The 11,618-nt window shown below is 38.2% G+C and overlaps 1 protein-coding gene and 2 long non-coding RNA genes across 4 annotated transcripts in view; all 3 read right to left on the bottom strand.

The window, feature by feature from the left end:
- LOC107743172 (kinesin-like protein KIFC3) overlaps nucleotides 1-2,045 on the bottom strand; it is a 17,543-nt gene extending 15,498 nt beyond the window's left edge. For both annotated transcript variants that reach the window (XM_016556306.1, XM_016556307.1), the window contains exons 1-3: nucleotides 1,602-2,045; nucleotides 1,131-1,227; nucleotides 861-1,024 (exon numbers count right to left, since the gene is read on the bottom strand). In XM_016556306.1, coding sequence (XP_016411792.1) covers nucleotides 861-1,024; nucleotides 1,131-1,227; nucleotides 1,602-1,700 — 360 coding nt within the window. In that variant the 5' untranslated portion in view covers nucleotides 1,701-2,045. The remainder of the gene's footprint in view (nucleotides 1-860; nucleotides 1,025-1,130; nucleotides 1,228-1,601) is intronic.
- Nucleotides 2,046-4,947: 2,902 nt separating this feature from the next.
- Nucleotides 4,948-6,839, bottom strand: LOC107743176 (uncharacterized). Its single transcript, XR_001640378.1, has 3 exons — nucleotides 6,577-6,839; nucleotides 5,934-6,027; nucleotides 4,948-5,848 (listed from the first exon to the last, which is right to left on the bottom strand). It is a non-coding gene; the product is annotated as an uncharacterized LOC107743176 (long non-coding RNA).
- An 86-nt stretch (nucleotides 6,840-6,925) lies between these two features.
- LOC107743175 (uncharacterized) lies at nucleotides 6,926-8,095 on the bottom strand. The gene is made up of 3 exons (XR_001640377.1): nucleotides 7,833-8,095; nucleotides 7,190-7,283; nucleotides 6,926-7,104 (listed from the first exon to the last, which is right to left on the bottom strand). It is a non-coding gene; the product is annotated as an uncharacterized LOC107743175 (long non-coding RNA).
- Between the last annotated feature and the right edge of the window lie 3,523 nt (nucleotides 8,096-11,618).

Raw genomic sequence — 11,618 nt, 5'->3', positions numbered from 1 at the left:
TGTAATTACCACAATCAAGGTCCAGAAACGTAGCAAGGAGATCGGTAAAATAATCCATGTGACATCAGGGGTTCAACCGTAATTTTACAACGCTCCGAGAATACTTTTTGTACGCAAAGAAAACAAAAATAACGACTTCATTCAACAATTCGTCTCAAACAGCGTATGCTATTCTGTGTCAGCTGCGTCACGCGGATACGTTTTCTACGTCGTTTACGCTTTGATTTGAACGAAAACAATGTATCCACATGGCGCAGCTGACACAGAATAGCATACGCTGTATGCGTTCAGTGGATACTCTCCAAAATGGCAATGACGCGGAGGAGACGAATTGTTGAATAAAGTCGTTATTTTTGTTTTCTTTGCGTACAAAAAGTATTCTCGGAGCGAATTAATGACAGAATTTTCATTTTTGGGTGAACTAACCCTTTAAATATGAATTCTTAGTGGTTACTTTCCCAAGAACACCAAATTAGGACACCATATTGAATTTTTCTGTAATGAAAATGAGGGACGTACAGTACAATCAATGTTCAGCCTCATTTTAATTCATGAAAAATTAAATATGGCATCTACCCTGACTAAGGTCTAATGAGGTCCTTGACTTGGGTTCATCCTTCAATGCAAGTCTTTTCTGTCATTTTATCAAATTTACTTATTTAGAAACACAATAGCACACCTCTTCAAGCCACAAAATGTGAGGTATTATTCATAATCACAGAACAAACTTTGCATTTTAAGTTAAAGTTAAATACATACAATTAGTGGCCTTTTCAAATCTTGCAAACTACCACTTCACCAAACCACCACCACCACTATGAAACATGTGGCATATGTGAATGTAGTTTGAAGGTTTTCACCTTTTCATTTGGTTCTGCTGGAGAATTAGTGGCTCTTCTCCTTTCTGCCTCTTGCTTGAAAGACAGGAAAGCTGTTAATGGTGTTTTGGCAGGTAATCCATGACCTTCGTCAAATTCATCATCTTCATCACTGAGGGACGTCCCATCGCTATCACTACTGCTGCCTGCAATTTAAAAGGCAATTGTGGTGGTATGCTGAGTGCATGGAGCAGCACTTCATTGTATTTAGAACATCATGTAGCGAAACAACATTTGTAGAAACATTCTTACTCGAATCACTCAGACTTGCACACCCTCTTTTGCCCAACCTGGGGGTGTGGCTACCCTTCCCCTTGCTCTCTGTTTCCATGGAAACATGGCCAGGCTCCTGTCAGTTACAGAGGAAGATGAATGTGATTATTGGAAGGTGTTAAAGCCACCGCTGAGGACATACGATACGTGACTGTGCATGCGTGCATTATCGAATTATCACCTCGGTGAAATTGCCTTTAGTTTCTATATTGCCTATAATATTATATTTTATATTGAATATATATTTTATAAAATCCTTTTATTTGATTTTATATTTCAATTTATGTTATAAACATTTTTATTATTTTTTACTTAAATAAATATAATAAAAAAAAAAATCAAATCATTCAATTTTTCTACCAAGACTTGTTGGCACATATTTTATGCAGACAATAGAGAATGCATATATTAGCATGTCTATCGGCGTCTGTCCGCTGTGGCCACACATACCTCCGGGGATTCTCCGAACGCCCCCTCGAGTGCTGCCTCATCCTCCTTTTTGAAAACGGTGTAGAAGATGTACACCAGCAGAGAATAGAAGGCATACATGTTTCCTGAGGTGCGGATGTTACAACGACAGCGGCTGGAAATAAATGCTTTGGCTTCACAGCATCCCTATGATCTTCTCACACTGCAATGCAATCAGACAAGTGTTACTAAACCGCTGCGCCAGAAGCAAATCCACCACAACAAATCCAGTCTGGATGACATTCCCATTGTCGTCAAGCTCCAGAGAATGATGCTATTCCCAATGTTTCGCAGAGTCTTACTATCTGCTTGAGGTTGATCCTAAACAACTGCAGTCACTGCATTCTCATTCTTCAGCTTTGAAACTCTACATGATGATTCTGTGCCTGTTCCCTGGGATTTGGATGGCAACACCAGCTCTTGACTCCGCACATCTGTCCAACCTGCTATTCCTGGCTTCCTTTTACCCCTCCTTCTTCTCCTTCTCTCTCAGTATCATCTCTCTCCTCCCCCTTCCTCTCTATCCTCACCAGTGTTTGAGTGTGCTCAGCGCAGAGGTGCCATGCACTGCAGTGGTGGGGTGAAACTAATGGAGATTGATGAGAGAGGGGGAACAGGAAGACAGGTGCTCAACAAAGCATTCTGATATCGATAAATTCAAAGTGACAACCATAGAAAAGGATTCTATGGTGATGTATCATGAGAACCAGAAGTATTTGTTTCCTTAGTTTCTAACACAGCAAGATTGTGAATTAACACAAACTCATAGAGCTTAAAGTCTTTGCGGTGCAAAACTGGGCAATAGGGAGTTGTGGTAGGTTGCCAGAGTGTTATTACATGGTTGCTAAAGTGTTCTGAGTGGTTTTAGCATGTTGTTATATGATTTATGCTGTATTCAAGATGTTTATTATGTGCCAAGTGGTTGCTAGGGTGTTCTGTGTGGTTGCTTGGTGTTTGGTAGGGTAACATAGATGGTTGCTAGGGCAGGGGTTTTCAAAATTTTTAGGAGTGACTTTTTTGTTTATTAAATAGTTTCTTTTATATTGACATGATCCATATATCCAACGTTCTGTCATGACACTCTAGATTGGGCAGTCCGATAGGTCTAACTCAATCTGACATAATGACATCACATGGCGCAGCTGATTTTTTTTTTTTTGTATCAGCAGCCAATGAGCTCGCTGCTTAACATTCAAATGCTTGGCTAGTGCTTGCTGTAGCAGTTGCAGCGTGCTTCAGAAACCCTCCACCTTACCCAGCTCCACCTGTATAGATCTGCTATAGACCCATTGGATTCATGTATGCTATATGGGGGTTATTTCGTTTATGTTATATGTGCAGCAGCAGTATTTCTTACATGCTCACAGCAGCATTGTTGTGGATGTATTGGAAGAAACAAGTCTCAGTACTTGCTCTGCCGCAGCAGCAGCGTAGCAGGTCTATTCCACCAAGACCAAAAACATTAACACTGTCATATAGGTGGAGGGTTTCAGAGTAACTCTGAAAGCGTGCTGCAAAATGCTGTAGTGGATGCTAACCAGCCATTTAAATGCAAAGCAGCATGCTTATTGGTTGTGTATGCAACATGAACCAATCAGCTTGTTCCAAGTAGTTTAACGCTAAATCATAAACGACCCATCAGCCTGCGCCATCTAGAGTTTCATGACAGAACTTGGCTTTTTTTTTGTTATTGAAGTTACGATACACTACGCTAAGGTATGCTAATGTACTTATAGATAGTTGTTAAGTGTATGCTAAGGTGTTGTAGATAGTTGCTAAATATTTGCTAGATTGTTCTGTATGGTTGCTAGGGCTAGTTGTTTGCTAGAGTATTCTATGTTGTTGCTAGGGTGTTTTTAATGGTTGCTAAGTGTTTGCTATGGTTTTGTAACTAGTAATAATTGTTTTCTAGAATGTTCTGGATGGTTGTTGGGGTCTAGGTGTTTGCTAGAGTATTCTACATGGTTGCTGGGTGTTTGCTACAGTGTTCTGGTTGATTATAGGTGTTTGCAAGGTAGTTGCTAGAGTGGTTGCTTGTTGTTTGATAGGGTGTTCTGGATGACTCTTTGGGGCTAGGTGGTTGCTAGTTGTTTACAAGTCAAATGAGCCCACTTGCAAGGTTCTGTGACATTTCAGTACCTATATACTAGGACATTTTTTTTTGTCCGTTTAATTGTCTACTAGGCAAAAATAAGGCATAAAGGGTATCATTTGCCTCTAAGTTTAATACTGAGGGTCAGGAGTTTTTAAAAAGTACAAGCAAAAGCAATTCCACAGTCAATTGCATAAGCAAAACCAAAAGGTGCCTCCCTTAGCTAGCACCACTAAACTGAGGCAGAAGTAGGAGGGTTACTGCTACTACAATAAATTTAAAACTGATGTGACACTTTATTGATACCATGCTCTGTCTAATGATACAATCGTTTGCAAAGTGCCAGGGATAATCATCAATCAGAATGATTAAAGTTCCTTATGCTCAGGCCTCCAGGATACTAAATCCTGACTGTAATGGACCATCCTCATCGCGTTCCCCTTCCCTATCGCAAGTGTCATAATATTGAAGAAATAAGTCTTATGGCTAATTTAAAATCATATCTCAATGGAGACTTCCTAAAAGGATTTTACATTAGTGCACTACAAGCACTAAATCTAGGCTTGCGATTCCCATGTGTCCTTCATGATTGCCGAACACCTCATTAACAAGATGCACCAGCATATTTAAAATAACATCACATCCAGTGAGCAAGAAATAATGTCTCTATTTGGTTTTGGCTTTAATATTTTATTCAACATGTTTCATATAATCAAATCCATGCAAAATCCTAATTTTGAATTACACAAGTTAGTGCCTTATTCACCAAACCTGCCAATTCAGGTTAAAAATATATATAAATAAAAATTAATTGTAACAGCATACACTGATGTTTCTTTTCTGTGCTTCATTGTTTGAATCAACCCGTCCTCTGCACAAACATATAATACTAAGCATCTTTAAACCAGTGTTGTCAGAGATGAGATCTCACAAGAAAAACAAACTACATGTACCTGCAGTGACTAAACAAAATATCTTCTTTTGTGTTCAGCAGGAGAAAGAAATTATGATGAATTGCTTGTTCTATTCCTCATTTGTAAGTCACTTTGGATAAAAGCATCTGCTAAATGAATAAATGTAAATGTTATGTAAATTCATGCAGGTTTGGGTGAGTAAATGATGACAGAATTGTCATTTTTGGGTGAATTATCTCTTTAAGTTGCATTTTTGACATCTTAATAATTATATTATTTTACAAAAAAAAAAAAAAAATTCACATATATAACTGGACATCTAAATTAATGAGTAAATTTATCATGCACATTTACCAAAGTTGCTCATAATGACAGGACATGGCAACACTGGTTTAAACAGAGTCCCATTCTTTCTTTACAAAGACTTCATTGTTGTAGATGCTAAAACAATTTATTCATTGCTCATGGATTTTACTAGACCTCAATGTCAGTGTAATGGATTTAATGTTATAAGCAAACTCCATTATTTGATTACAAATGTAAAAAAAACCCTCCAGTTTCTGTAGTACATTACAATATAATGTTAGCTTATTAAGACAGAGAAGGCCTTTACATGCAACAGTAACACAGTGTTGATAATAATATGAGTACGAAAGTAGCATTTTGTGGTTCTCTGTTGTCTTTGGAATCCATTGCTTTAGTCAGTCCCAGCCTTTTAAATCAAACAGGTATTTATTAAGGGCCTTCCCAGTGGTCCAGCATCCTAATGCCATGATGACTTTAAGGATCCATCTGAGAAGTCCTTCTGTAGGCATCACGAGGGAACCCAAAGACCCAGATCTGGTCCTTGGGGAAACTAATAAAGGCAGACTGAGGGCAACACTCCCTACTGCCCCTGCTGCATTTTCAGCAAACGCACACACTGTCAGCGAACAGGAGAGGGTGGAAAATGCCAGGCAGCGTGACATAATGACCAACCCATCTGATGATAACCAATCAGAGAGCATTATGAAAAAAGTAGAGCCAATCAGGAGGATACGAGCAGTGATGTGGTCCTCACTTAGCCACAAGAAGTCAAAAGTAATAAGAGCAGGACCAAGTGATTCACCTGCCCATTCTAGATCGTTCATGAGTGATTTGATAGTTTGGTTACTGGGAGAAAAGACTGAAAGGACAGAGGAAAAGCCAATCAGGAGGAAGCCCACTGATGAGGCTCTGTGGTCCTGCGAACAGAGAAAAAAAAGTCATAACAGTGCATATGCATCTTACTAACAGTTGCTGCATTCAAGACACTGAATGGATGTTTACCTTGAATAGCCGATAAGCAGCATGCAATGATGAGACAGACAAAATCACACATGACATGGCTGTGGTAAACTCTGTTATAAAATCCATCAATGCCCTATGAACAAATAAAACAGCTGCGTAAATCAGTGCACTTATAAGTGTGCACTGCACTACAAATATGATGTTTAAGTATAACATTATTGAAATCACAATGAAAACATGAAATAGTTTTGCACTGGCAGATACAAACTCTCACTGGATAATGCAACAAACTTGCAGGTAAAACAGCTATAATGAAAACGAAAAATGCCCCATGTATATAAATAAAGTAGGTGACCGTGATTTCACCAAGTACAACATGTTCCTGGATCAACATCCTTGTTGATACTGGAACAGCATTCCAATTAACCAATCAGAATTGAGGGATAACTTTTCAGGAAATATCTGTTTTAGGCTTATGATCAGGGTTTAGTCTATATTTATGGACAGTAATGTTGATCCAGGATCAACAAAAGATGTTGATCCAGGAACGTCTTACTTGGCAAAATCACGGCGACCAAATATAGTAATGCGACTACAAATTAAGCTACTAACTAATACAGTTACTAATGTCTGCATACTGTATTCTAACTGTGGCGAATAGTATTTGTCACACCATACATACCTGAGTAGTGAAGTATTTCATTGTGCAGCGTTTAATAGCAGAGACATGGCAACTGCAAAATGTCAAGCAACTAAATTAGTATTTAAATCAAAGTTGTTGTCATTTTGTTATGAGACAAAACGACAAAAATTGTGCTCAGCATGTGCTCGCTGTTTATCAACAACCCGAGCGAGCACAGGAAGTGTGTGCTGTTCTGCGTTTAGCGGGTAGAGTGTGTGTTGTACCCTCTAGCGGAAGAGAAAGGAACAGCACCAGCAGTAACGGTGGTGCAGCACTCGGTAATTTTCCTCATTAGAGTGTCTTCACAACCTGATTTGAATTAATAACTAAGGTGGTCTAAATACGAGCAGTGATGTGGTCCTCACTTAGCCACAAGAAGTCAAAAGTAATAAGAGCAGGACCAAGTGATTCACCTGCCCATTCTAGATCGTTCATGAGTGATTTGATAGTTTGGTTACTGGGAGAAAAGACTGAAAGGACAGAGGAAAAGCCAATCAGGAGGAAGCCCACTGATGAGGCTCTGTGGTCCTGCGAACAGAGAAAAAAAAGTCATAACAGTGCATATGCATCTTACTAACAGTTGCTGCATTCAAGACACTGAATGGATGTTTACCTTGAATAGCCGATAAGCAGCATGCAATGATGAGACAGACAAAATCACACATGACATGGCTGTGGTAAACTCTGTTATAAAATCCATCAATGCCCTATGAACAAATAAAACAGCTGCGTAAATCAGTGCACTTATAAGTGTGCACTGCACTACAAATATGATGTTTAAGTATAACATTATTGAAATCACAATGAAAACATGAAATAGTTTTGCACTGGCAGATACAAACTCTCACTGGATAATGCAACAAACTTGCAGGTAAAACAGCTATAATGAAAACGAAAAATGCCCCATGTATATAAATAAAGTAGGTGACCGTGATTTCACCAAGTACAACATGTTCCTGGATCAACATCCTTGTTGATACTGGAACAGCATTCCAATTAACCAATCAGAATTGAGGGATAACTTTTCAGGAAATATCTGTTTTAGGCTTATGATCAGGGTTTAGTCTATATTTATGGACAGTAATGTTGATCCAGGATCAACAAAAGATGTTGATCCAGGAACGTCTTACTTGGCAAAATCACGGCGACCAAATATAGTAATGCGACTACAAATTAAGCTACTAACTAATACAGTTACTAATGTCTGCATACTGTATTCTAACTGTGGCGAATAGTATTTGTCACACCATACATACCTGAGTAGTGAAGTATTTCATTGTGCAGCGTTTAATAGCAGAGACATGGCAACTGCAAAATGTCAAGCAACTAAATTAGTATTTAAATCAAAGTTGTTGTCATTTTGTTATGAGACAAAACGACAAAAATTGTGCTCAGCATGTGCTCGCTGTTTATCAACAACCCGAGCGAGCACAGGAAGTGTGTGCTGTTCTGCGTTTAGCGGGTAGAGTGTGTGTTGTACCCTCTAGCGGAAGAGAAAGGAACAGCACCAGCAGTAACGGTGGTGCAGCACTCGGTAATTTTCCTCATTAGAGTGTCTTCACAACCTGATTTGAATTAATAACTAAGGTGGTCTAAATGTACAAATATAAATATATGTATTCTGTGGAAGACTCAGGACCATAAAATGTTCGTACAATCATTGCATTTGGACCGCAGTGTTTTTACAAGAGGGAGGAATTTGATGAAATGGGTTCGACACAACGAACATACAGAGTTTCTTCTCGACAGGTAAGCTAAACTTCAAGATAACATTTTTACTAATATGTTGGACCATTTATTGAGAGACATGCCTCCACTTTTATAGATGTAGACCCAGTGCTATATTTGTGATGTTTGAGCTGGGAGAAGACTGACGCGTGAAAGGGGCGTTTGCAAAGGTTGAAAACATGCTGTAGGCCTATTTTTGTACTTCCGTTAGGCGACAGTAGTGGCGCAGAAACCTTTAAAGGGGTCATATGATGCGATTTAAATTGTTCCTTTCTCTTTGGAGTGTTACAAACTCTTGGTGCATAAAGAAGATCTATAAAGTTGCAAAGACTAAAGTCTCAAATCCAAAGAGATATTCTTTATAAAAGTTAAGACTGGTCCAGGCCCTCCTAAAACGCCTCGTTTAAACACACCCCACATGTCTACCTCAATGTGTGGGGAGATTTGCATAACACCGCCCAAATGTTCACGCAAAGAAGACGTAACTTTTATTCTCGCTGTAGTATTGTTGTCATGTGGTTGCCGCAAGCCTGCCGGCCGTTCCTCACTCTAGCCCGCTGTGTGTGACGCCGTGTGACGCATTTTATGGAGGACAGTTTCCTGAACCTGCAGTTCTGCATAGTCTACAATGGGTCTGTGCTCAAAGACTGTTCTATAAAGTGGGGCAGTTCCAACTTTGCAAGGACAGTCTGGCGCTTCTGACTCGCAGTCTGTAAGTAAATTTTTTTATATTTAAAGAATTTGCCACTGATGATTCAAACGCGAGTTTGAGCAGTGTAGAGTAAGCGCTTGTTGTTAAGGGTTTTGGGTTACTAATAATCAACATTTAACCTGGTAAAAATATTATTATATTATTATATTTCAATGTGGAGGATGTTAACTGTGACAAGATGATTGACAGGCCAGTTTACAGTGACAGGGTGCGTGTATCTATGCGACAGAGCATCCGTTAAAGACGCAGTTGTGTGACGTGATAGTATGTCCCAAAGCTTGCCTACTCTTCTACTACACACTCAAAAGTGTGTACTTTTTCTTCACCAAAAGAGTACATACTTTAAGGGCGTATTATAAATAGGCACATTGAGACGCAGCATAATTCCAGTACAGAACCTATAGGATGTTGCGCATGCGCGACTGAACGAATCACTCCCCGAGAAGACTCGTTCTTCCCGAGTCACATTAAAGATTCGAATCGGTCAAGAACGACCCATCACTAGACGATCCTTGACGCGATCGCGGGCAGCAGCGCAAAGTTGATTTTGTGCTTGCTTGATCTAATATTTTATGTTTTTTTTAAAAAATGTTGTAGATTTAAGTAGCAAATGAGAATCGCTAAAATTATGGAATATATTTTGAGACAATAAAGGTCTTCTTAATGATTTTCACTTTTGTTTAAGATAATTAAAGCAACAGTTTTTAAATAACGAAAGAATAAAATGGCATTTGGGGTATAAAGCGCCCCTGCTGTTGGGGCTAAAGGCACAATAATTAACCTGATAATTAATAGAAGGCTGACTTTTCCATTTGTTGACATGACATGGTTAGATTCAGATGGTAAATATCATATATGATGTTGGGTGTCCATCTTAGAGATAATCACCCTGTTTAGGATAACAAGTTTAGTTATATAATAAAATATCATTTGTTTTTACTACTGAAAATCTGTATTAAATTATTATAGGATCTCCTTCAATGTTTTCAGAATCTTTACTTTTTAAAATGATTTTGTTTCTGTATTTTAAAATAGTTTTATATTAAAATATTTTAATCACAGTATATTTATTGAACAAAAATTATTTTATTTATCAAAATAAGCAGAAAATAGTAAAAACTTTGCTGAAGTGATTGTTTTGAACAAGTATTAACTTAGACATTATTTAAAAAAACATTATTTTAGCTGAAGTATTGTATCAATACCATGTGACTTTTACCCCAGCCTTTTACCCCGTGTGTGGGGTAAAAGGCTCCCCTTGCCACCTCATACATTTATAAGATTTTTAAACAAAATAAACGACTTGTATGATTAATTTTCACACAAAATCTGTTGCGTTTTATTAGTGTAAAAAATTACATAGGCCTAACTCATCACCAGGTTTACGGACAATAATAATGACAAAATCGTACAAAAACCAATGAACTGTAGTGTAGTCAACAATAGGACTTCCATTGTTAAACAATATTTAAAAAATTATGTGATGTGTGACCTAAAATACATACGAAAAAATACAGGGTGTTAAAACAATTATATAAAGAGTAGTGCAGGGATGAAATTTTTTACAGGCCAATAACCTGGAAGATAGCATCACCTTGTTTCCCTCGAGGTCAGCAGGAATTTTCGAATGTCTTTTGGATAGTTAGAAAATAAGGTCTGTGACCAGTAGAAGTGTGTGATTCCTACACGTTTTGTTCAAGATACAAATGAACACAGATTTTATGAATTTTGAAGCCTAAATACAATCGCCAAAAGTAAAAAGCTAAAATTAAGCTATAAAAGAACTACACTACGGTCACATGGCTTCAGCATCACCACTCTTAAGTTTCCGACAGCTCTTGCAGTCTTTATTTAATATCTACAAGTTGGAAAGTTTGAGTTAGAATTGTCATGCAATAAACGCAACAAGGCTTTAAAAGTGGACTAGAGATTTGATGAGTTTTCTAGTTTGGCGTGATGCCGTTTAATGTTCCTGACAACCTCTGTAGTCCCATTTAGTCACTTGTTAGCAACCACCTTTTACAAGACACATAAAAGCTTAACAAAATCATGAGTAGGGCAGTGGCGTTCCGTCTATATAAGCTGTGAATGCTCCGCATACCCAGGCCATTTGAGAGAATAAGTTCACGGGATAATTCATATAAACATGATTAAGTTGATCCTTTATCATTTGAAATGCAACTTAAAGCTTAAAGAGTTAAGATAAGTACGTAAAATGATTTATTTGCCAAACGGCAGTCATTTTCTCTAAATCTACGTTAGTGACGGAAGCTTCCGGGCGAGCGGATTCTTCGCAGCTTTCTAGCCTCCGCTCTGTTGCTATGACTCTTCAGGATTGTAGCGCGTTCTCAGTGTTTTGCTGGTCTGTGGGAGATTTCATGCACGAGGTAAGTTGTCCGTGAAGCGCTCGCCCAAGCGGAAAAATGTGCTGTTCCTGTCAGATCTCGATTGCCGAAAATCACATTGTGTTTGATGCAAAACCAACTCGACTAAATCAAAAGAAAAAAATACTAACTGTATATCAAGCAAAGCAAATTTTAAAAGTCCACTGAACTTCTTACATTGTTCATAGACAACGTATGTTGAAGATATACGTTATTGT

This window comes from Sinocyclocheilus rhinocerous, unplaced genomic scaffold, assembly GCF_001515625.1.
Source record: "Sinocyclocheilus rhinocerous isolate Xijiao unplaced genomic scaffold, SAMN03320098_v1.1 scaffold946, whole genome shotgun sequence".
NCBI classification, from domain to species: Eukaryota; Metazoa; Chordata; class Actinopteri; order Cypriniformes; family Cyprinidae; genus Sinocyclocheilus; species Sinocyclocheilus rhinocerous.
Note: the sequence above shows the minus strand (reverse complement) of the source record. Positions and strands in the feature narration are given on the sequence as shown.